Here is a 24430-nt window from a genome sequence, read left to right on the forward strand (position 1 = left end):
AACTACCATGAGGCTGACGATGTTGGATAGGATATACCGCCCTTCTCCCGATAGATCTGCTTTGGGCATCGAGCTCCGCGTCGCGTAATTCTCTAGACAAAGTTCTGTTAACTAGGTAAGCAGAGTCAGCCTTTCTTTCTTTCTTTCCCTTACTGCAGCTGCTCTCTTCGGTGTAAGCGTCCCTGCGTATGGTTCTCAGGCGCGCTCTTCGGGGGCGAGTGGTGTTGTGGAAGATGTCGGGGTATGTACCGGCGTTGGCGGAGTCGAGGTTGTGCGGGAGCAGGTCAGCGCCGTCAACACCACGCACTGCATCACGACTCTGGACATGCAGAAGCACCCTATTGGCCTCGGAAGAGTCTCTGTAGGATGTTTTGACGGGCAGAGCTGCTTGCATCAAGTTCTCGGGGGTGTCCAGATGGTGTGTGTGGGCGGGGCGACAGCAAGCCAACTCTCCTGAGCATTGTCACTCGAACAGCAGCATCATCTCATTCTACGTTCCTACGAGGAGGATCATTGGGAGCAATTCAAGCTTTCTGCTGTCTTCATTCTGTTATTCTTCAGCGTGGCCTCTTCCTGGCCCCTATGTTCATTGCTAAGACGACTGGCCGACAGTAATCTCTAAAGCCATCCGTGCACGGCGTTCCTGCCTCGAGCATCGCCAACGGTCTTTCCTCCAGCGCTTCAAGGCGGTAATCAAGCCAGCTGACTGTCGCATTTCGGTGCTGGCTCGTAAAACCCCGCTGCTGGCGTCGTTTTCTGCTTCCTTCTTCCTCCACCACCATCTTTCCCATCATCTCACTCCCACAACCCTCACCACGCCCTGCATCCGATTCTGCTTGCAGAGACGGTTGCTTCACGGCTTTCTACCACCCCTAAACGTCCTGAAGTGCCGCATCAGCACCATACACGCTGTCTTCAGGTCGTCAAGTACGCATCTAGCGATAGACACATCTGCTTCCGAAATCTACAGTCCAGGTATGTATTCTCATCTTATCTCAGCACCTTCCGCTTCTCGGGCACGTTCGGCGCTCCCATGGTTTGCATCGTGGTCCGGCCGCATGCCATCAGAGTGCCCCGCCCTTCACCTTCGCTGGCTGGCCACCTTCACCGTTTGCCCCCACGTAGCCCTCACGTCTACCTTCACCGCTGCCTTTACCTGTCTCACCTTTAATACCCCGCTCCTTATCGCCCTTTCTGATGACGTCGGCGCTAACATATTGCGCGTTTGCGATTAGAGGTGAAGGAGACATAAAGACACACCACCTGCCTAGACATTACATCTTCGTACACCCTCGACCACGCAACATAGCATCTACCCTGTGCATCACAGATATCTTCCGTGTGCAGGTAGTGTGCATCAAGACACCCCCCTATTCATCTCCGTTCCTGCAAGTCTCCAAGGTACGTCCAGCCACTGTTCTGTCATCCATGACAAGGAGATCACTGACGTCTTCAAAGTAGATCATCCATGATGAGTAACAATCCTTACAACCGCGGCTTGACCGTCGGTGGTTCAGCACTCGAGAAGTCGAAGTTGCAACTCCGACGTCCCACCCCTGACAGCGATGTCTTGGCGTCCAGCGACGACGACCGCGAGCACGTGCCAGTCGTTACTCGCCCTGCGCAAGGCTCCTACCCTCTTGGAGTTCGACGTCCTTCCTCTGGTTGGCTCCAGGACATCCAGCCCAACCGGAAGTTCTCGCTGCCCTCGGTGTCGTTTGCCGGTTCTCAGCCCACTACGCCGTCACTGGAGCTGCCCCAACAATCGCGCCCTTCTACGTCGTCGTTCCCCTGGAATACGCCTAGCTTCAACGGTTTGAATCGACCCAACAAAGAGATCGCTCCCTCCCCTACTTCTGCTTTCGCTCCTACCGACAAGCCTATTCCCTCTCCCACCACAGTTGAAGGCGACGACGGTAACGGTATCGGCTTTTTGCTCAACCAGCAAGCTCCCAACCCCTTCCGTAAGGCTGTCCGTTCGCAATCCTATAGCATAGGTCAAGGCGATATCGAGCACAGTCCTGTCAGCCGCTTCTCGCGTCAGCCAAACACCAGCGCCAACCTCCGCCACCGTCCATCCAAGCCCAGCCTTCTTGGTGAGTCCGCTGTCGGCCTTTCGCAGTTGCGTGAAGACGACGCCGACGAGATCGAGTCCTCCAACGGCTCAGAGCACGGAGTCCGCCTACCCGCCGGCTACTGGGAGCGTGAGCAGAAACAAGCCTTGCTCAAACAAGCCGCCATGGAGAACGCTCGTGCCCGCAGCAGGGCCACCTCCACTGGCTCCCCTGTCTCCCAGCTTCAGCAGCAGCGCCGCAAGACCACTGCCGGTCTGCGCAACACCTCGTACAACGCCGCCGGTGAGTATGCCATCGAAGAGCTCGACGACACTGAGCCTGCGGTCAACCGTCCTGCCCCAGGCCTTACCCGTCGCTTCAGCGAGCACGTTGGTGTGCTCAACCGTGATCACGAAGTCGAGATCGTGGACAGCCCTCAGAAGCCCCAGTGGACCACAGGCAACATCTCACCTGCTGAGATGGACCCACTCGGCCGCCGTCATTCGTTCGCCCACTACGGTAGCTACAACTCAGCCATGCCGCTCTCAACCTTGAGCAACACTCAGGAAGAAGAGGAGGAGTACGTCTCACCCCGCCAGAGCCCACGTGGCAACAAGGACGACGAGCCCTTCGACGCCTCTGCCTACTTCACTGGCTACGGCCCGGCCTCGCGCGCTATCAACTCCTCCGCCATCTCGGCAGCTCACCCCGATCCTGTCGTGCCCAACATGGCCATGTCTGCTGGCAACCCTTACGCGGTCCCTCCTAGAATCGGAAACCCCACCCGCCGCTTGTACATTGTCACCTTCAAGTGCTCTCGTGCCGACATCTACTACCTTTACGACAACACCGGCCTCGAGATCCGTCGTGGCGACCTTGTCATCACCGAAGGCGACCGTGGATGCGACCTGGGCCAGATCACTCATGCCGACTTGACCATGGAGGAGGCTAAGAAGCTCAAGGTTGAGGCGAACGAGGAGCACTTCCGCTGGCTCGTCATGTTCTCTCAGTACTCCCTGGCCGGCACCCAGAACGACTCCGGCATGCTCGGCGCCCTCGCCCGTGCTAACGGATTCCCGAACCCCATGAGCCGTACCCCAGTGACTGCTTCGGGTGAGCCAGAACCGTTCAAGCCGAAGATGATCAAGCGTCTTGCTCAGGCCCATGAGATCTCTGCGCTACGTGAGAAGGAGGGTGGAGAGGCCAAGGCCAAGCGTCTCGGAGCTCAGAAGGCCGCTGACCACAAGCTGCCTATGGAGATCCTCGATGCTGAGTACCAGGCGTAAGTCAAACATGTTCATGTTGCTTTGATCATACTAACATCTTCAGTGATTACCACAAGCTCACCTACTTCTACTACGCCGAGTCGTATGTCAACTTCAACGAGCTCGTCACCGATCTCTTCAAGCAGTACAAGGTCCGCATCTGGATGTCGGCTGTCAACCCCGCCTCCGTCGTCAACCCTGCCGGCATGTCTCAGATCCCCCCGCCTTCTGCTATCGGTCCTGGAGCCATCATTACATCCAACAACGGTAACGCTTCTTCCTCTGTCGGCCCCGGCTTCGGCTCCAACACCCATCGCCCGGCCCAGCAGTACGGTAAGTCCATCGTCATCTCCTTGCTACGTGTGTATGATTGCTAACTATCGCTCAGGTCAAGCTCGCACCCAGGGCAACTACGGTAACTACGACGACGGCTTCCACGCGTTCTCCCACCAGATCCCGGCCTACCCTACCCAGCCCTCATACAACATGCAGCCTTGGTCCCACGGTCAGCAGATGCAGCAGCAGATGTACCGTAACTACTACCCTAACGTCACTGCGAGCGGCAGCCCGATGAACTACGGAGCTGGAGCCTACTATCCACCTTCGACTTACACTTCGTCATACGGTGGAGGGTATGGGCCTGCTACAACTACTGCTGGATACGCTGCCTCGCGCAACTACACCTCCAGTACCGGCCACGCCTTCGGTCATCAGCATCACAACGCGTACAACGGTGGCGCTTCGTACTCTGCTGGCGGTGGCTACACCAACGCCTACGCCAACGCCCAGTACACCTCAGCTGCTCCTGGAGGATACTATGGCGCCTCAGGAGGACGTGGTCGCCCCAACACTGGCGCTGACAGCACCTTGAATGGTGCTATGCACAACTTGTCTTTCGGTAACTGAAGACAGAATTGACTGCCAAGTCAAGTTCTCTTCAAGGTTTCTTTTCGGTTGTTGATCATTATATGGTATTTCCTTTTCAATTTCATTTCACCCACGATTCCAAGGCTTATGTAGACTGCCCGGTGAGGCAAGTCATTTCCCCTTCCTGATTTTTCTTGATTTTTCTTGCTTTCACCACCAAAAATTCCCCATGAATGCGTGTATTTTAGTTATATATCATGCCTAAATGGCGAAATGAGAATGCTTCTGGCACCAAAAAACTGTCTTTTGTGAATGTTGTGGTATCTGCCAGGCCTATATATCAGGTTTGAGATGACCCTGCCAAAATCACTGAATACCTCCTGGCCTAATTTTCGTGAAGTGTTTCAACACCTTGACTACCTCCCGGCACCCCAGAGAAAAAATTCCTGAAGCCCGTGGGCTGATTGAGATCCTCCCGGCCTATATTTCAGGATTTTTCTGTAAACTAAAAATGTGATGTGGTCTACACGCCTACCTCAAATATTGACACCGGATGGCTCCTTCCTCACCAATCTGCCATACCATCTCACCTTTTCACATACCAACCCTACCATCCCAACCATGGCGCGCCGACATGCCTCACCCGCGCCTGAGAGCCAGCAGATGCTTTCACTCAGTCGTCTTCTCGAGAAGCCAAAGAAAGATGACACCCAGATGCAGGAATTCCGTGCCACGATAAATGCCGATCAGAAGAAGTACAATGCACTACTAGCACAGCGAAAGCTCCAAGCGCGAGTCAATCCCTCATCATCTGCAATGCTACTCTAACAGCTACTTTAGCGAGAAGGAAGCAGAGCGCCGTCGCGAAGAACTCACCTCCACCATCTTCGAAGCCCTGCAAACCCCCAACCGACCAGCAAAGGGCAAGCCCGAAACCTTCGCAGGCACACAAATTGCAGGCAACGCAGTCTACACCTCCGTCACCAGCGTCCTACGCGCATCCGAGGCCCTCGTCAACGAATACCAAAGACTAGACGGCATGATTGCGAAACTACGAGAAGAGCAGCCCGATACTATCGCAGACACATGGAAGCAGGACATCGAGGACACGGACAAGCAGCTCAAGAAGGGCGCGAGAGTTGCGCTGAGGAATGTCAAGAAGGTGCTGGGAGCTGATGTGGAGGACTCTATGATGACAGACGAAGATGGCGATGTGGATATGGAGGGAGGCGAGAAGGTTGAGCTGAACTATGAGCTGCAGAAGAGTCTGAGGTATGCGGAGAGGGGTGTTAAGAGGATGGTCAAGGGATTGCCGATAAGGGATGGCTGCTAGGTATGAGCGCTATTGTGGTGTTCAAGGCGATGTGTGGGTGGGCACGAGGAACATGAGGTACATGGGCATGTGGTTCAGACAACCCGTGGTAACAATGCAGACACCAGCAATCGACGGATCTTGAAGAACTTCCTAATTCGGAGTATACATCGAACAGCGCAGAACACCAGATTCCAACCCACGCAAGAGCAATTTCCGAACATGGCTCATGGATGAAAGTACAGATCTGTAAGCTTTATCGCTCTACTCTCGTCACATGCAGCCAGATGAGAACATCGCCTCTGCACTTTCCCAAGATTTGGTGTTCGTATCTCCTCCGTCAGGCCCGGCGGGGCCATGTTCTTCTGACCGACTCGTGTCAGGCTGCGCGTTGCCTCGTCAAGCTAGCGCCTCGCACGGCCCCGCCCACACAGTGCGAAATACCTGTCGTATCATCTTTTCGCAACCTCCAGCACGACAGCGTCGACAATCTACTAACCAACAGTCAAGGTATGTCCCTCCGATATTGCTGAATCTCGTCGACTCTATACTAACAATACCGCAGATGGGTGCCCTCAAGTGTAAGCGCACACCGAACACCGCAATTGCCCGCTCGTAGCTGATCCGCCGTAGATGTCGAAGAACTTCAGAAGAAGAAGCAGTCGGACATGATGCGCTTCTTGATGCGCGTTCGCGTACGTACAACCGATTGAGCTGGACAAAGGACTCTGCTAACATTGCAACAGTGCTGGGAGGTATGATTATCCCGAGACCCATGTCTCAATTGGTGTACTCGTTGAACTTTGCTGAGAGTGCATCGATAGCTTCGCCAACTTAAGGTCATCCACCGCGCAAGCCGCCCCTCGCGCCCCGACAAGGCCCGCCGTCTCGGATACAAGGCCAAGCAGGGTTACGTTATCTACCGCATCCGCGTCCGCCGTGGAGGTCGCAAGAGGCAGGCTCCCAAGTACGTGCAATCGTCATCTTGAACAAGAGGACTATGCTAACATTATGTTCTAGGGGCGCCACCTACGGTACGCAACACGCAACCGAATTGCTATGGAACAAAAAACTGACAATCGAACAGGAAAGCCTACCAACCAGGGTATCAACCAGCTCAAGTACCAGCGCTCTCTCAAGTCCACCGCTGAGGAGCGTATCGGCCGCCGCTGCGCCAACTTGCGCGTGCTCAACTCCTACTGGATCAACCAGGACTCGACCTACAAGTACTACGAGGTCATCTGCGTCGACCCCCAGCACAAGGCCATCCGCCGCGATCCTCGCATCAACTGGATCACAAAGGCCGTCCACAAGCACCGCGAGGCTCGTGGTCTCACCGCCACCGGCAAGAAGAGCCGTGGTCTCGGCCGTGGACACAAGTTCAACAACACCACTGCTGGAAGGAGGAAGACCTGGAAGAGGCACAACACCCTCTCCCTCTGGCGCTACCGTTAAATGCATTGAGCATATGGTGTGCTTGGTGCAACGTCTGGTCGATTGTTTTCAGCGTATGGGCTGGCGTGAATGGCATAGGGTGTCCTGGGCTACGTAGCTTCCTAGCAGCAAAAAAGCTGTCAGGACTTTCAAAATCATACCGGATTCATGATCTTTACGAAGACAACACTTCAGTTTTTATCTATTGCAATGTGAAATGTCGGGGATCAAATGTGAAGACGCTGCTGCGGTTGAGGAAGGCGTTGTATTGACCATGTTCGGAGGAGCGAGTATGCCTTGCTATAGCCAAGAACGAATACAGGACTTTCACATGGGTGGCTGACCGGTACCGGTATTGGTAAGACAGCTGCACCATCGACGTCAGACGTACGGCAAAACCAAGATTAATGCGCTGTACTCGCTGTGACCGTTTCCGTGCGTGCTTGGATGATTGCGACATAGATGACATTCGAGAGCCCAGAAGGAATTAATACAGGGTTCTTCTCGTGGCCAGGTCGGGCGTTGCTAAGCGTTGCCGTAGGCCCCTCTCAGCCAAAACATCAGCCCAAAACACATGCAGAGCACCTCGCCAGCGCAACAAGCGACTGCAGCTCCAATAGACGCAAAGGGTAACCACACTCTCTGCAACACTGACGACATGCGGCTGACAGAGTGATTAATCCAGACTTTTGCAGCTTCCGTGGTTCAGCTTCCATTACCATGTTCCGACGTCCACGCGCAGCCAGCATCATCTGAGCAGCACTGCCCTGCCACACGACAAGGCAGTCAACGGGCAACCCCCACCAGGCTGCTTGACGACTAGAGCTGCCTACAAGGGCAGAGTGCGCGCATTGTGCAACCTCCCGCCAGCCTCTTCACTCCCGTCTCTTCGCCAATACCGCCGCCATGGTCAAAGCCGATGCCACGCGAAACTACTATGCCGACCTGAAGGTATCCCCGACGGCCAGCGAGAACGAGATCCGCAAGGCTTTCCGAACGCTGGCGCTACAGTACCACCCAGATCGAAACCCCGGGCGCGAAGCCGAATTCGTCGTCCGCTTCCAAGAGATTCAGGCCGCACACGAGATACTATGCGATGCCAACCTACGAGCCAAGTACGACGCCGATAGAAGGAAATACCGCAATGTATCTGCTCCTGGTCACACTCCGAACACGCCGCGAACGAGACCGCCGCCGCCTCCGAGAAATGCATACACGACAACCACCCCACAAGGCTCGTACTATCGCGCACCTCCGCCGAAACCGCAGCCGCAAGCCCAGCGCCCTCCCCCACCGCAGCAACACCACAGCACATACAACACCGGTGCGGACAGGTTCTCGGGCAGGAACTTCCGCGCGCCACCAACAGCGCAACGACCGGACACAAAGGCCAGGGATGCAGAGGCTCGCGCGAACGTCTTCACGGCATGGCAGAAGATGAAGCAGCCACGGGGTGAGGACCCTCGGCAGCACAACCCAAGCGCCCAGAGCAGTCCGCATACCAATCCGCAGAACAACCCCAATGGCACCCCCTTTGGCCGCAGTCAGAGCACCAGGGTCCCATCGTCCAAGACTGGGTTTGACCCATCAACACCAGGCGTCGATGAAGGCCAGGCACGGTCAGCGTATAGGAACTATGCCCGTCCGGCTCCAACCCCACCCATGTCCACGACTCCTGATATGGATAGCCATGCCGACGACGTCCCATACTCAGAGGCCAACCGCGTTCGCACACCATATCACTCCCATGTAGCAGGCGAGCGTACCTCCATGTTCGAAGGCCTTGGACGGTCGTCCAGTGTGCGCAACTCACCCACACACTCGCACCGAGCGAGTTATTCGCAAGATGGGGGCGCCTTCTCAGACTCGGGTCGCAGAACACAAGGGAAGAAGGCCAGCGCGAAGCCGAACCCATTCGCTCATGGATATCCCGACTCTAGCGACGAAGAATCCGACTCGGAAGCGTCCAACATTGGCAACAAGCACCGTGACCCTCCTCCACCACCTCAAACCACAAGACCGCCTCCGCCAACCTGGTCAGAAGGTAACTTCACGACTCCTGATCCGAAACGACAGAGCAACGGCGTGCCAGGGAACATACCCAACAGCTTCAAGAGCAGGAGTGAAGAAAGCATCAACTTGAAATTCTCGCCTTCGGACTGGCATGGCAAGTTCGAAGGCAGTGGCAGTTACTTTGCTCCTAACATGCAAAAAGGTGCCAACGGAAAAGGCCGAGCCTCTCCAACCCGCGGCAGATCACAGCGGAATGCGACAGACCGCAACCCCTTCAGCACGCGGCCGATGGACCCGCCTCCCGTTGCGCCCAACGGACAGCCAATACCTCCTCCTCCACCGGGACCACCACCGGGTGTCAACTTCGCCCCACCCAAGATGGCGCCACACACTGCCAAGTTCAGTCCTCAAGCCTGGCAAGAGACGTTCAAAGATCCGAACTGGGTGTACAACCAGGAGAAGGAGACATCGCCGCGTCGACCATCAGAGGCTACGAAACGTCCAAAGGCTGCGCGAAAGGCTTCGGTACAGCAAAACGGAGCATCGAAGCCGCAGGAATCAACCGACTCAGCGAGGTCCAAGTACCAGGCCTTTGCAGAAGAGCCAGCAAATGGTGATGTAGATGCCATGGATATCGACCCTGTCCCACCACCAAGCGCGAAGCCCGCAAAGAAGGGAACGCGTACATCACCGAGATTGAATACGGCAGGTGCAGAGGCGACGCCGAATGGCTCTGCCACTGCACCTTCTTCTGCGACCACTGCTAAACCACCAGCCGAAGGATTGAACGGTCTTGGTCCAGACATGATCAATCCGGTCGTGGAGCCTCAAAACAACGGACTTTCCGGCTTGGGATCTGTAATGGATGCTCTCCCTTTCCCTTCCGGCGCATCCAGCTCACATCCCATCAAGGCAAACGCTGCAAAGAATCTCAAGTATCCAGAGATACCCGGTGCACCTGTCCCACCTACCAAGCTGGATGTGGCTTCTGTAAACACGTACTTCGACCGTATGGGTGTCTATGTCAAATCCTACCGAGCCTACTGTCAAGTCCTTACTAGTCACTTTGCTGCGCGGAGTAGCGAGATGGAAGCCTTGGATCATCACTTCATCCACCAGCGCGGCGAGACCACCAGGGGAATTGGGTTTGCGAGCTACATGGCCAAGATGGAAGAGGATGAAAGTGTCATGGAAACATGGAAGCTTGCGCAAGAAAAGCACATCACTGCGCTGCAGCAGTGTGCCGATGTTCGGAACAAGACCATGAAGTTGTACCAGACCCTACAGACCTGAGCCTGGCGCTTTGTCGCTTGCTTGAGTTTGCAGGTGTGCTGACGTGCCTTAGAGCGGCCCGTTGCCAGGGAGAGGGCAGACGCCGGGACCTTCATGACGTTGTTGAAGAGCTGCAGGAGTTCACTTTGAAAGAGACGCAGTCCGTTCCTACGCATGCGGCAACTTCGCGCCGACGCACGTCTAGTTCAGTTCTTGGAATGAGGATCTCGAGTGCGTTTCGCACTGCTGCACGCAGTCCGCCGAATATGGACGGTGGTATCGAGATCTTGACAGGTAGAAGTGCGCCAAAACCCCAGCCACTGCTGTCGAGGAAGAAGAAATATCACGTTCTTGGGTAGCGATGGCGTTTGGGCTGAGCATTTAATACCCCGATGCAGCTTCCAGGTTGCGACGTCGTTGGATGTCTTCACGGTCGTGCATGTGTAATTGTAGTAATATAGATATCGGTCATGGTATAAAAAGCAGGAACCCTACAAAGTCGTCTTTGGATACACGTAACAACTTCTTACCCTGCATGTCACCCGCACCCTGGATCTGCATCTTGCGCGAACTTGACTCCCGCGGTTGCAGCGCATGACGCCCGCCGACCCGAGGCAGATTAGCAGTTAGCACTAGAAGCACGCGCTTGTGCGGGCGGAAGAATAGACGGCTAAACAGCACGCCGAACTTCCATCCATCTCTTCATCCACAGCGGACACCATTGTACCGCGATTGAGCAATACTAAGTGGTATGACCGTCTTGGATCCAACTGCAATTTGCTTGGCTTCAGGATAGCCGTCCCGCCGGGTAAATAGCAGAGCGGCTGGCGGCATCGTGGGGCAGACTACCCCTCCATTCATAAGGGCCCATGGGGAAGGGCAACGTATAGCTATATAACATTGCTGCTTTTTTTCAGTTCAATCCAACTATCTATTTCAACATCAACCAAATCAACTGAAACCCATACATACAAAAACACACAATCATGGCAGACAAAGAACCAATCGTAACCCACGTCTTCACCGCAGACCCCTCGGCCCACGTCTTCAATGGCAAGCTCTACGTCTACCCCTCGCACGACCGCGAGACGGACATCGCCGACAACGACAACGGCGACCAATACGACATGAACGACTACCACGTCTTCAGCATGGAAGAAGTCGGCGGCCCCGTCACCGACCACGGCGTAGCCCTCAAGCAAGAAGACATTCCCTGGGTGCAAAAACAACTCTGGGCCCCTGACGCCGCATCCAAGAACGGGAAATACTATCTCTTCTTCCCGGCCCGCGATAAGGAGGGTATCTTCCGCGTTGGTGTCGCGAGCGGCGATAAGCCTGAGGGGCCGTTTAAGCCGGAGGCTGAACCTATCAAGGGTAGTTTCAGTATTGATCCGGCGAGTTTTGTGGATGAGGATGGTGAGGCGTATTTGTATTTTGGTGGGATATGGGGTGGGCAGTTGCAGTGTTGGAAGACGGGGAAGTTTGTCCGCGAGGACTACGAGAGTATGGAGGCGTCGTCTGGACCGGCGCTTTGCGCGAAAGTAGCGAAGCTCTCGGATGATATGACGACTTTCACCTCGGATGTTAAGGATGTTGTTATCCTTGACGAGGCGGGCCAGCCTATCCAGGCGGAGGACCACGATAGGAGGTTCTTTGAGGCGGCGTGGATGCACAAGTATAACGGGAAGTACTACTTCTCGTACTCTACGGGCGATACGCACTTCTTGTGCTATGCGATTGGAGATAGCCCGCTTGGACCGTTTACGTACGGCGGACGCATTCTGGAGCCGGTGATTGGGTGGACGACGCATCATAGTATTGCGGAGTTCAAGGGGAAGTGGTATTTGTTTTACCATGATAGCAGTTTGAGCAAGGGGGTTAACCATCTGCGGTGTGTTAAGATTAGGGAGATTGTGTATGATGAGCAGGGCAAGATTAAGCTTGCGGAGAGTCAGCCGAAGGTTATGTAAGGGGAGATTGGGTGGGTGCGTTGCGTTGCTATGTAGGATGGATGCTAGGATGGGAGGATGAGAACCATCTCCACCAAAAGAACTTCTTTATCCAACTCCACTTTCCGCGTCGTTCGACGGGATACATTCCCTGTTTCACGGGTTCTTCTTCCATTGTCGACAAGGAAACATCATCCCTCACTTCCTCACACCTCCTCTTCCTCTCCACCGCCCTCTGAATCTTGCCTTGCCGTCTCTCCTTCTTTCTCCGTTCTATCTCACCCAACTTCACCCTTATCTCTCTCGCCAAAGGACAACTCAAGCACCTCTCCGCCTCCTCCTCCTGCTCAACCACCACCGTCCACTCCTCCCCCCTCCCCAACACCCTCTCCGCCTCAACCCCCGCCTCCGAAGCCCCCCACCCCACCATCCCCATATTCCTCACAAACCACATCCTAAACTGCTCATCTGGCAACTCGCAAAACGGCGCCGGAAACTGCTCTTTCCTGATATGCGGATTAGACAGTATGTTGCCCATTTCCGGTACTAATCCCGCTCCCTGAATAGGTTTCCTAGCCCAGCTAGTGCCGATGGAAGAGCAACTAGCCTGCACATTAGACTTCCCATACCGAACCAATTTATCGATGCGGAAATCCCCAAACTGAGGGTATACGGGGCCGTCGCGGTATTCCGTCGGGCGTATGAGAAGGCGGGGGAAGGTGGAGGGGGCTTGGAAGGGCATTTCGACAAGGCCCGCTGCTTGCATCTTCTTAGAGGGGAGTATGCCGCGGGGGTCGAGGGTGTAGTAAGCGGAGTCTTTGAAAATGTGTTTTTCGCCCTTCCATTTTGGGGGCGACGCGACGGAGTCTGTTTTCCAGGAGGGAGGTTTGGAGAGGAAAAGGTCTTTGCTGATGGGGGCGTAGATGTTTGACAGGGCTTCTGCGTGGAGAGGGGTTGTGGAGAAGTTTGGGGTGTGTAGGCGGCGGGTGGTGGGCAGGCCGGTTTTGGGTGGTGTGGTGGACATTTCAGAAAGTGGCGACGGTGGTGCTTGACGGTTTTAGTTGGAGCAGTGGTAGTGAGAAGTTTTGGAGTTGAGAAAATCTGTGTTGCTTAGAAGTATGTGCGGCATGTCAAATATATATTTGGTGTCAATTTGGTGTTGTGGCATATTGCTCATGTCTTTCCGTGGTTGAGTTAAGTGGGTTGGCCAGTCATGTCTCTCCTAATGGTATCAACTGAACTTCTTTTGAGGATTTTTAGGATACCTCACTCTTTCTGTTTCCCAACCAGGGTAGCAACGTATCCTCGGAGGTCTTTCGCTTGTTGCAAAACGTGGTTATTGTAGTTGCCTACCCTACGTATCCACTCTGCCGTATACCCAGAACTACTTGAGATGCTCCAAGCCCTATCAAACCCACCCCAGATGTCAGCACACCCACAACGTCGTCTCGTGACATATCCCACCCATTCTCGCCCTGTCTGTCCTTTCACTCAAGCATACTAAACGCATATATCATAATGTAGCCTCCCCATCTCCCAATGATGAATCGTCTGGTCAACCCCATGTTCCCCGTCTCGAAACTTGCATTTTGGATGCTTGCCTCCGCAGTCATCCCGATGACAAGCATGTCCAAAACGACAGGCATGTCCAAAATAGCAGTGAATTCTCCGACAAGCAGCGCCATCTAGACAAGGCTTTATCTGACATATGAAACGCAAGACGCTCATCATGTTTTCGCTGATATCGCTATGATCGAACGGACATTCCACATCATCACATCCGTGGGAGCCCAGATGGAAGTTGTTGCAGCATCGCTGGCCCCCGTTCCCGTCTACATGAGCTTTAAGCTCGTCGAAACAGGGTGCTGTCGGTGCCGATATGATGGGTGTGTCGATACGCTGATTGGAAGCGTTGAGTGGGACGTAGCCGGGTAGATATCGTATGGTCTTTTTCTGGTGGTCCGTTTTGAGGAACAGTAGTCCTGGTGTGGTCATGCTAGCTACAAGGATGAATCTGCACTCCTTGTCATCGACTGATGTAGCCAATCTCTCTGCGTAAAGCTATTGTTAGTCATATCAAGTACTCCGTTGTCAGTGGTATTGGCTTACCGTCGCGAGCTCGAACTAGACCTGCGCGTCCATCTACGGACACGATTTTACAGTCTTGAAGTCCAGCTACGTCTTCCTTGAACTTGGCCGTTGGATCCACAGCACCGGCCTTCGTCTGTGGGACGTAGGCGTTCACTTTCAAACGACAAGAGTCCAAATCCAGGGTTACGCCATTCTCCCAGTATCGCTTGACAGTTGCGCGCATGGCTGATTCCAGTGCTTCGGCATCAGTGGCAGTTCCCTCGTCTCTTCGAACAAGTTCGACATGAAGATTCGAAGATGCGTCCTCAAGCGACAGGAAACTGAGTGTGTCGATGAAGATCTCCACGTAGGGTTCGCTAGCCATAGTTGATTTATTAAAGCAACTGAGACAGGGTCTGTCGTTTATATCAGTAAGGAGCAGGTCAGCCAGGCATATATGGCTTGCCCAGATGACACCCGGCGCTTCTGACCAAGACCGCAAGTGACACGATGAAAGCGACTTAACAACACTACCAAAATCGAGAAACATCATGAGATTGCACCTGAAAAGGCATGGACTATCAAACAAACAAGAAAAGAAAAGACGGCGAAAGCCCGGGATATATAACAGATAAAAGAAACCCGACCCACTAACAATATCTTACACACTCCTCCACAACATTCCACCTCTTCCTCCTCCTCTCAACCTTCTTTTCCTCTCCAGCCTCCAAATCCTGAAGCTCCTTCAGCTTCTCAAAGTCAATACTCTCCTTCTCCTTCTGCTCGTTCTTCTCTTTGGCCTCCTGCTCCAACTTGACCAACTCTTCAATATCCTTGAGCCGCGCCTCTTCCTGCTTTTGCCGATGGTCCTCTTGTTCGTTGAGGCGGCCTTGCTCGTTGTCCTGCTCGAGCTCATGAAGCCACACACCCTTGCCATCGTTGAAGATTTCTTTGAGTTGAGGCAGGGTGCCACAGACGCCATCGACTTCGCCCCAGGGTAACCAGGTCTGCTCGGCCTCAGTCCATATGCCGCCTCGTCCGCCGCGGTTGTCCCAGTAGCGATCGCCGCCGACGAGGTGGTTGTGGTACCCGTCTGAAGACTGGGGCGCACGGAAGTAGTTTCTCAGCATGGCACGTTTGTGGTCTGAGTACCACAGGTTATCCCAGGTTATGTTAGCAGCTGGTGGACGCTCGCCGCTCGAGTGCGAAGAGCTGCCCAAGATAATGGCGGGAACCGAACCGGAGTATGTGTTCTGGATCAATGGAATGCTATCCCAGGGTAGTTTCCGGCTGGGCAAGCCATCGAGTTCGAGCGTAAACTCTAGGTTGTCAATGTATGCTGGCTTTTCGTTGGGAGACGGGTTGTGCTCGACGAAGTCGGGGCGCCAGAATGGGGTCTTGGTCTCGTTGAGGGCGGTGGGGAGGGAGAGATAACGGGCGTCTGAGTCGGAGCGACTGTATTGCGATAAGTCGGTCGAGTTGTCGTGTAGAAGAGGCGCAAGTTCGTCTTCGACGCAGTAGTCCAGAGGTTGGAAGAGCGCGTGGGTATAGTCCAAACCGACAGAAAATTCATGACGTGTAGTGTTCGAGAACTCAGCGCTGGCACGCTCCAGTCTTCGCTTGGCTTCTGACGTGCTCGCTCTGCCCGTGAGGTATTCTTTGACTTTGGTACCCGTATGCTTCGATGCCACTTCCTCCGCATCTCTGCCCAACTGCTGCTCGGCGAAGAGAGTCGCGAATACCGACTGGACCGTCTGGGACTGACTTCTCCCCTCCATATATTTCTCCAGAGCAAACTGGTAAAGCATCTTCAAGTCGCTGGCTGGACCCATGACCATCTTGGAGTGAATGAACTTTGCAGGGGTATCTGATATGCGTCGACCGTTCTCGGTTCCGTATGTGCTGTCCGATAGTATCGATTGAGGCACGTACTTGCAGGCCATGTCATCATTCTCGCAGATCTTCTCTGCGCCGAACACGATTGTCTGGTTGAACTTCTGGTAGCCTTCCTTGTTAACGCCATACTTCTTCAGCAGCCGCATGTTGGCGTCTGCCAACAGCCTCTTATACTGCGTGACAATCACATCGCTTGGCAGCTGGAACATCGACTGTTGTCCGTCCACGATGAGAACCAAGTCATGGTCCTTGACCAGCTTCTCATTGCTCAGGTAATGCAGCGTGCTGTTCAGTGTGTCCCTGTCCCACTTGATGTCCGACTCATATGGCTTGTGTAGCTGTACCGCAGTCGGTGGAGGGTAGTGGAGAAGCATAGCAGACAGAGTCGTCTTGCAGAAGCCATCGGTGTCGCGCTCGGCAGGCATGAGGAGGTGGAAGTTGGGCGTCGTCTTCTTGAGTTTCGGCGGGACGTGGTCGAGTTCGCCATTCTCGATCTGCAGCGTCGTGTTCGAGGGGGTCTTGAACGGCGAGTGTACGATGTCGGGCAGGGGCTGGAGATACGGTCGCCATGAGTAGTACGAGGAGAAGTTGTGGTATCGTGAAGATATGGCCTGTTGGAGTTAGCTTGGACCTCGCTGATGACGTTCAAGTCTGGCGGGGTATGTCGCATATCTCGACGTCGTCTTCTCTGGTGTCTGTAAAGGTTGAACGTACCTCATGATTCCTCATACCCGTCAGTCCAAGTAGGACTGTGAGAAGTGCAATCGTCAAGACCATCATCCTCCCTCTTCGTGTGCACGCCCATTGTACGGCGGCACTTCCAAACTCTTTGGGCGATTGTGTCGGAGACATTGGCAATGCCAGCATTGCATCGCCTGCCATGGTGGGTGTGGAAAGGAAAGAGCGATTCGACGACCTGTGACTCCCTCGCTGGAAGCGGAAGTGGTCATACTTGGTCGACGGCCAGGTGGGACGCGCCTTCTGTATCCCCTCTGTGTGCCTTCCGTCTGGTGTCCCTGCGTCCCAAACGCCAGGGTCTCAACACGGATAGTCGTCGTCACACGTCACGGTCCGATCAAGAACGCGCGTAATCTCCACTGAGTTGCAGTTCTCTGTTTCGAAACAATGCCGCTGCCATTCTGCACGCGCGCGCAACAGGTATATCCACAACTGTGCGAAACATGTTGGAAACGGCTTGTGTGTAGCCCTTACATTTCTTAGAGGGAAGTTGAGTTCAAGAGAAAGTCAGCCATGGACACGATGATAGGCGTACCCCTGTCTGTCGCGTCGCGTCGCTAATCTCAACGCGGGCTAGAGGCGGAGCCGCTTCGGCAGTCTTTGCTTTGCAGATCCGATGGATCATCAGGTACCTTCGTCATAATTGCCGCTGCACATGGCTGTTCGCATGTGAACTACGTGGGGATCCGCTTATGATTGCTGTAGCTTGGGCAACATCTCCAACAATCATCTGAAGAGATTTCAGGAGCTGCAAATCGATGCACCTAGGATCTTCCAAAGGCTAAATCGGGCAGCTTACTGCTAGCTTCTTTAGATTTTCGAGGCTGACAACAGAGAAATTGTGTGCTGATCCGATCATCCGTACAACCTTTGTGGAGAGTCGTACGACAACTGTGTCGCAATGGCTTCCGCTGTAATGGGAGTCGGTCAGACTCATCGATATACGCAGCAGCCAGTAAGGGTTCCTCGACACAAACCGTCAAGCTCCACCCCCTAAAACCCAGCGATATACCGATGCTTATCCGTAACCTCAGTGATCTCGAACTTCATGCCAACCCTAAGATCCCCCACCGACTTCGGCACAGCGAGCATACCATAGCAGGGCTTGTATGTGATTCCCTCGTCGATCCTCCTATATTTCATCAACGCATCCCAAGGCTGCGTCTTGTGCTTCTCCGCCGAATCAGGATGTACATTAGGCACCTGACAGCGCGCGCATCGCTGCGTGATATCCAGGACGATTGGCTTGTCACCAGCATCAGGCGTTATCTTGATCGTCTTCCAGCGATCTTCATCCCAGGGCGCGTTAGCATCACCTTTGACGAGGATGTTGGGTCGGAAGCGGCGGACGTCAATTGTGAGGCCTTCTGCGGCTTTGAGACGCGTGTTGAGTTCGTCGATGCTGGATTGGTTGCCAACTAGTACGGGCATCAGGTCGGGGAAACAGGTCGATGCATCTCTTCCTAGGACGCCTGGTGCACCGTTCGATACTAGAGGTCTGGGGTCTTCGGAGACAGGGGGCTTGTATACGAGCCGTACTTCCTTATCGAAGAAGCTGTTGAAGGGTGCGGTCATCTTCGTAGAGTACACGCGGGTTCCCGTTGTAGTACTCCATATCTTTGCCGAGTGCTCTTCGGTATTCTCGTCGAGCCATTCCTTAGATGGATGAGCCGGGATTGAAAACTCCAACTTCTCATCGACCGAGTTTGGCGCTGGTGCAGTAACGGTGAGGGTATCAGTTTTTTCGTCGTAGGTTGGCCGGATCAGTGTCATTTTGGAGTTTTGGCGGATCGTCAGGAACTCGTAGTTTGGGTAGCTCACCCACATCCATTGACGATCTGGCTCTGTCAGCATATTACAGTTCTCGAATAGCTGACGACAGAGGCGCACCGAGGTCAAGGCCGGTTGGCAAGAGCTTCGCCGACTTTACGCTGATGCCGTGGCATGACTTGATGGGGTGTATGAAGAGCCCTGTGATCTCTGTCGCTGCTGGTAAAGGCCCAGCATTGCTCCTTACTTGCTGGTTCTTGGTGAAGTAGATGTATGTGAGAATGGGTAAAATGAAGATCGATAGTAGGATCGCGACCTGCGTAGTAGCTGGGAGCGCCATGTCGCTGGCTGTGTTAAGAGCAGTCAAGATTATGCGGCTTGCGTAGAACCTCAGGAAGTTAGGTAAACTGCAAGTGTTCCTCCCCAACGAGTTCTTCTTCTGCACTGTACTAGTCACACGGCTCTCTTCTCCTGTCGTGTACTAATGCGAATATAGCTGTAGGGCGTGGTCTGACAAATTCAGAACGAGTACATCGGTCCAGAGCAATGCCAGAGCAAATGTCTTGCCTAATCGAGTGACGCAGAGCGGAGTTTATAACTACACTTGACACTTGACACTTGACGATAATGACGCATCGAGCGGGGAAGGCGTTCGCAACGTAATAGGCTAGCGCTGCCGAAACCTCGCGTGTGCGGCGTCTCCGCGGCAGTCGTGCATCGCAAGAACGCGACCGTGACATCCAAACATGCGACCTCCTACAAACTCTCAGACCGCATCCTCTTGCGCGACCTACCATCGTCACCATCATCAGACTCCTCATCCTCCTCCCCATCCCGCACCCCATTCAACCTCTCAATCTCCCCCTCCAACTCAACACAATACCCATCCAAATCCTGCGCCTGCTTCACCTTTCCCTCCAACTCCCTCACGCGCTGCTGTAACCTAATATTACCCTTCATACGCAGCATACATTCCCTCTCTGCAGCATCAGCACGCTGCTTCTCCTTCTCGACCTCGTACTCCGCGTCTTCCAAAGCTCGTCGCCGCAACTTCTCGGTTGTCTCGTATTCTTTGAGATCGGATTGGCAGCTTAGGAGCTGGGAGTCTTTGTCGAAGAGGGTGCCGCGGAGTCTGGCGGCTTCGCGGCGGGTGTCGGTGCAGGTTTTGTTGGTGCAGCGGGAGGGGGGTTGGGTGCGGGTGGCTGGGGTTGGGGATGCGCTCTCCATACGTCCGCCTGGAGGAGTGTCGCAATCGATTGCGCTGTCAGGGATGTCTTGCTCCCATTCTTCACGCTCGCGTACTCGTGGTGTAGAAGGCATTGGAGTAGTATTCGCCATGTAGCTCCGGTACTCCGCCCCGGACATACCGACTTTCTCCTTCGGCTCGTCGAATCGATCGTAGTTGTACGGGTATCGCTGATGCAAGGGACCGTTCACGGAGGCGGCAATTGCTCGCTCTTGTGGTGTGTACATGCTCTCGTATCGCTTCATTGCTTCTCGTTGGTAGGCTACGCCTGTAGGAAGATCCGGGTATCCTTGGTACGGGCGAAGCTTCTCGATCGTTGACAGGGTGACATATGGCCAGGTCTTTGGATCTTCCTTGTCGTAGGTAGGGATGGCGCGCTTGATGCTCGCATACAATCTTGACGAGACGAAGCTGAAGGTGCCCTCGTAGCGCGGAAGAGGTGCCATCTTGTGTCGCGATCGTGTCAGTCACTTGTGCTGCGTTGACGCCCATACTCGACCTACCTTGAGAATTTCTAACGCGAAACGAGGGGTGTGATGCTGCTGCTGTCGATCGGAAGGGGCAGGAAAAGCTTTGCTAGCTATAGAGGCCGGCTGTCGTGATCAAACTCCTGCCCTTTCGGTTAGTCTGGAAGATTCGCGGTGAGAGGGCGAGCGCTCCTCGTTCACCTTCACCATGAGCCATCTTCACCACTGGTTGCCATGGAACCTTGAAACATTTCTTGTATTGGACACGAGTCAGGAGAATCTACTGAAGATAAAGCCAGGAGACAGAGACATCAGGCTGACCGATGCCCTCTACCAACAAGTCCCGTGGACTAAGTAGAGGCAGCGATGAAAGATCCGAGACACTTCGTATCTGAGCTAAATCCATATGACGTAGCCACGTCTTTGGTGACCCGGTGGTTCTAGACCGACTGTCGCATTCCCCAAATTCTCTTGCCGAACAAGCCAGCACACGCGGGAACTAAAAGCCGGACGCGCGCGCACATCCCTCATGTCGCTACTGCATTTCCCAACTCTCGATCTTCGGCTTCTTTCGTGCTGCTTCTGCCCCCTCCTCCTCCGCTCTCCTCTTCTGCAAACCTGTACCCTGTTTCTTCTTCTTCATTTCTTCCAAAATCTTGAAGATTGGCTGCTTTGCCACCTTGGTCTCCTGCTTCGCTGTCGCAATGTCCTCTCCACTCTTCTTGAGGTCCGATTGCAGGCTGGCGATCTCATCTTCCTTCTTCACCAATATGTCTTTCAGGGTACTGAGGTTGATGCGCTCTTGGCAAAGGAGCTTGTGCGATTGTTCCTTGTATTCACAAAGCGCCTCTCCAACCTGGACGGAGAATCTTTGAACGGCCGTTTGGTACTTGGCTGTCATTGCAGTAATTTTCTTTTCCGCGCTCTCCGCTCTAATGTCTGCCTCTAAGCTCTCTTTCTTGGTCTTGTCGAGTTCTTCCTCCAGTTCAGTCACTCTGCTGTTGGGCACTGTATCTGTGTCGTCCAACATCTTCATGATCTCATGAATCGCTGCTGCTTCGGGCGAAGCATCCTCAGTGGCCTCGTCATTTGCATGGTTGCCGACTATCACATCCTTGATGTCCTCCTGTTTCTTCGCAATCGGGTTTTTCTTCTTGATTTGACTCATCCACTCCTCCAGTTCGTCAGATGGTATATGCGGATGCGCTCTCAACTCGCCGTTACGATCATAGTTCAGCGGGTAGTAGCGAAAGAGGTTTTTCATTTCTCGATTCTTCCTACGATTGCACGTCCGCTGGGCTTGGAGAGGTCGAAGCGCGTCCAGGTCCTTGATAAGAGTCTGTTCGTATACCAGATACTCGGGAGGGACCTTGCTCTTCCTGTAATCACTGTTGTTCTCCGTTGCCATAACCTGGCTTACCAAGGGCCAAGTGCGGGGGTTGTACATGTCGTATTGCTGGGTCACTGTCTTCATGTGCATTCGCAGGAAGTAGCCATCCCAAGAGAAGTCGCCGTCCCAGACTCCGCATAGCTCGATTTTCTTGTCGCTCATCTTGGGGAGCACGACGCAGAGGGATAATGGAGCAGTAGTAGAGGTTTGCACGAGATAAGGTAGATGCAGGTGCAAGGTACAAGCAGGCCAACATGATGAAGCGTGTTTCTTATACGCGACCTCTGTTACCACCTGGGGATGATGGGGTGAGTTGCATCCTCAAACTGCTTCCCTCACCCCACGTCCTGAAGAAGACGCGGTGAGAAGTCGCAGCTGGCCTCAGATACCATCGGAGATGTCAATCAAAGAACACATTCGCATAGCAAATACAGCAATGATCACCACAACACATCTACCCCAATTCTCCCCATACCAACACGCAACCAAACACCGCAGTGAGACACAAACCCGCGCCACACCCTCGGCCCGACTCGCAGGATGCGTTACATGTGGGGGAGAAGCGCCTGCACGAGGGGGCCAGCCTCACCAACCAGTCAAGCGAGGCAGCGCGCTGCGGCACAGTCACAACGAAAAAGGACCGACCCCGAAGTCTGACTCAAAATGCAGGTACACAACAAAGAGCGTGCGTCCACAGCGGAGCAGGCGGTAGACAGTATCGGTGACACACATGCAGACGAGGCTATAGCCGTCCGGGGATGCATGGTGCATGTGCAGTGTGCATATGCAGGAACGGGAGTTTGCAGATGATGTGTGTAACGTGAGTGACGACAGTGCATGGAGTGCCAACGTCGATGGTAATGTCGATGTCAACGGTAACGGTAACGTCAATGTCACGATGAGGAATGCGGGGATGCATGTTTCTAACGAGAGCTTTGAATTTGATTACCGTAGTATATACCCAACTCCCCAAACCTAAACTATGATACCACAGACCCAGTGAGGCCGAACCCATGCCCACACGCTGACTCCAGCCCCCAGAAAAAACACCCTATGCCTAAACGCCGCCAAAATCTACCTATAATGCAAGAGACAAGACAAGACAAGTCGCCATCGTAAGATGAGGGTATAGAAGTAAAAAGAACACTCATGCCGTGAGTGAGTAAGTACATGTTCGGCCATCGCCCATACGAACAGTCTTGTGTCCTGCGTTGGAAAACGCTGATACATGAGGGGCGACAGCATATAGCGTGTGCGAAGACAGTCGTGATGGTGCCAGACATGTGAATCAAAAGAGTGAAAATTGCAGATGCTGTGAACATAGTGAAGATGGTAGTAGTGCGTGCATTTTGCCAGGACACTCAAAGGAATATTAGAGTGTCGGTAGCTCAACCGCTGAGAGACCGTGAAAGCAAATGGCAATGGGATGAAGGAGTGACATGATGCGACGGTGGTCGCGATGCTGGGCGCAGCGACGCTATGGTAGAACTAGGCCTTTGCTGAAGTCTTCTTGACGGAACCCTTGTTGGAGACGCGGGTAGATGTCTTGGGTGACTTGGCGGGTGACTTGGGTGACTTGGGCGACTTGGGTGTGCGGGCTTTGGCTGGGGTCTTCTTGGGCGACGGAGTCTTGCCAGGGAGCTTGGGGAGGAACTCGATGGACGGAACTTGTTCGGTCTCCTTCTCCTCGAGCATCTGGAGGATGACATCGACGATCTTCTTGACTTCTGCGTACGTCTTGTTGAAGCCGAGCCACTGGTCTAGCTCGCGGAGGACGTCGATGGGCGCCTCGAAGTGCTTGCCGATCTTGGGGTGCACACTCTTCTCAGCTTGATCATTCTTGGCTCCGGCGGCGACTTGACGGGAGTAGTGGTTTAGACGCGCTTCTTCGGACTTCTTGAAAGCGATGTCGTAGGTGGTGCCTGGGAACTGCTTCTCGATTACCTCGAACTGGCGGAGGATGAGCTGCACTTTGCGGATCTGCCACTTGGTCTTGTTGTAGGTCGCGCGCTGGTAGTGCTTGCGGCAGAACAGAGGCCAGTCGGTGATGTCGCGGGTACACGCCTTGTTGCGGCCAAAGTGGTCGGAGATGACCTTGCGCGACAGGTCCTTGGTGTACTGGCCAGTCATGCAGCGAGTGTGCTCGTCGTTCATGCAGAGGAACTCGCGCTGTGAGTCGGGTACATCTTCGCCGTCGTCGTCGAGAGACTCATCACCAGAGACGTCGGGCTCGGCCTTTACTCAGTTGATACTCGGTCAGTCTGTGAATTCAATGGTGGAGTGGTGACTCCGCACATCGCGCGAGATGCGTGCGGATGGGGGGCTTTGCACTTACGAGGTCGGTCATGACGGTGTCAGGAGTCTTGACAGTGGGCGATGAAGGCTCTTCCTTGGTCGACTTGGGAGTGGAAGGTGGTGCAATTATGAGCGCCGAGGTGATGTCAGGAGAATCACTCGGGCTCTCGACGAGGTTGTCGACAGACATCTTGTTGCGAATGTTCTCGGCTTGAGTGATCTCAGGCGTAAAGGTAGCGCCAGCGGCGGTGTCGGGGGTCTTGATCATGTAGTCGGTGGACGTGTTGACTGAGTCCGTGGGTAGATATATTACTAGTAGAGGGACGACTGTTGAAGGACGGTCGGCTGCACTGCTGTTGACGAGAGTTCAGTTTGTTGTTAAGGAAGTCTCG

The 24430-nt window shown here is 54.2% G+C and overlaps 11 protein-coding genes across 11 annotated transcripts; 4 read left to right on the plus strand and 7 right to left on the minus strand.

Annotated features, from left to right (window-relative positions):
* Positions 1-1468: 1468 nt before the first annotated feature.
* J4E90_008893 (uncharacterized protein) lies at positions 1469-4225 on the plus strand (the record flags this gene model as incomplete). Its single annotated transcript, XM_051438415.1, has 3 exons — positions 1469-3336; positions 3384-3652; positions 3708-4225. The coding sequence occupies 3 exons, from the start codon at positions 1469-1471 to the stop codon at positions 4223-4225; spliced, it is 2655 nt and encodes an 884-aa protein (XP_051287725.1).
* Positions 4226-4807: 582 nt separating this feature from the next.
* J4E90_008894 (uncharacterized protein) lies at positions 4808-6953 on the plus strand (the record flags this gene model as incomplete). The annotated part of the gene is made up of 6 exons (XM_051438416.1): positions 4808-4941; positions 5027-5472; positions 6132-6193; positions 6323-6465; positions 6519-6532; positions 6586-6953. 6 exons carry the CDS (start codon positions 4808-4810, stop codon positions 6951-6953), a joined length of 1167 nt encoding a protein of 388 aa, XP_051287726.1.
* An 885-nt stretch (positions 6954-7838) lies between these two features.
* J4E90_008895 (uncharacterized protein) lies at positions 7839-10238 on the plus strand (the record flags this gene model as incomplete). Its single annotated transcript, XM_051438417.1, has 1 exon — positions 7839-10238. The coding sequence occupies one exon, from the start codon at positions 7839-7841 to the stop codon at positions 10236-10238; it is 2400 nt and encodes a 799-aa protein (XP_051287727.1).
* Positions 10239-11203: 965 nt separating this feature from the next.
* On the plus strand, positions 11204-12187 carry J4E90_008896 (uncharacterized protein; the record flags this gene model as incomplete). The annotated part of the gene is made up of 1 exon (XM_051438418.1): positions 11204-12187. One exon carries the CDS (start codon positions 11204-11206, stop codon positions 12185-12187), a length of 984 nt encoding a protein of 327 aa, XP_051287728.1.
* Positions 12188-12372: 185 nt separating this feature from the next.
* On the minus strand, positions 12373-13190 carry J4E90_008897 (uncharacterized protein; the record flags this gene model as incomplete). The annotated part of the gene is made up of 2 exons (XM_051438419.1): positions 12373-12439; positions 12796-13190. The coding sequence occupies 2 exons, from the start codon at positions 13188-13190 to the stop codon at positions 12373-12375; spliced, it is 462 nt and encodes a 153-aa protein (XP_051287729.1).
* A 1002-nt stretch (positions 13191-14192) lies between these two features.
* J4E90_008898 (uncharacterized protein) lies at positions 14193-14621 on the minus strand (the record flags this gene model as incomplete). The annotated part of the gene is made up of 2 exons (XM_051438420.1): positions 14193-14227; positions 14276-14621. The coding sequence occupies 2 exons, from the start codon at positions 14619-14621 to the stop codon at positions 14193-14195; spliced, it is 381 nt and encodes a 126-aa protein (XP_051287730.1).
* Positions 14622-14886: 265 nt separating this feature from the next.
* J4E90_008899 (uncharacterized protein) lies at positions 14887-17014 on the minus strand (the record flags this gene model as incomplete). Its single annotated transcript, XM_051438421.1, has 2 exons — positions 14887-16743; positions 16847-17014. The coding sequence occupies 2 exons, from the start codon at positions 17012-17014 to the stop codon at positions 14887-14889; spliced, it is 2025 nt and encodes a 674-aa protein (XP_051287731.1).
* Positions 17015-17863: 849 nt separating this feature from the next.
* On the minus strand, positions 17864-18980 carry J4E90_008900 (uncharacterized protein; the record flags this gene model as incomplete). The annotated part of the gene is made up of 2 exons (XM_051438422.1): positions 17864-18708; positions 18761-18980. 2 exons carry the CDS (start codon positions 18978-18980, stop codon positions 17864-17866), a joined length of 1065 nt encoding a protein of 354 aa, XP_051287732.1.
* Positions 18981-19396: 416 nt separating this feature from the next.
* J4E90_008901 (uncharacterized protein) lies at positions 19397-20332 on the minus strand (the record flags this gene model as incomplete). Its single annotated transcript, XM_051438423.1, has 1 exon — positions 19397-20332. One exon carries the CDS (start codon positions 20330-20332, stop codon positions 19397-19399), a length of 936 nt encoding a protein of 311 aa, XP_051287733.1.
* A 556-nt stretch (positions 20333-20888) lies between these two features.
* J4E90_008902 (uncharacterized protein) lies at positions 20889-21905 on the minus strand (the record flags this gene model as incomplete). The annotated part of the gene is made up of 1 exon (XM_051438424.1): positions 20889-21905. One exon carries the CDS (start codon positions 21903-21905, stop codon positions 20889-20891), a length of 1017 nt encoding a protein of 338 aa, XP_051287734.1.
* Positions 21906-23231: 1326 nt separating this feature from the next.
* Positions 23232-24306, minus strand: J4E90_008903 (uncharacterized protein; the record flags this gene model as incomplete). The annotated part of the gene is made up of 2 exons (XM_051438425.1): positions 23232-23978; positions 24079-24306. 2 exons carry the CDS (start codon positions 24304-24306, stop codon positions 23232-23234), a joined length of 975 nt encoding a protein of 324 aa, XP_051287735.1.
* Positions 24307-24430: the final 124 nt, after the last annotated feature.

This window comes from Alternaria incomplexa (assembly GCF_024043165.1).
Source record: "Alternaria incomplexa strain BMP 0042 chromosome Unknown scaffold_14, whole genome shotgun sequence".
Lineage (NCBI taxonomy): Eukaryota > Fungi > Ascomycota > Dothideomycetes > Pleosporales > Pleosporaceae > Alternaria > Alternaria incomplexa.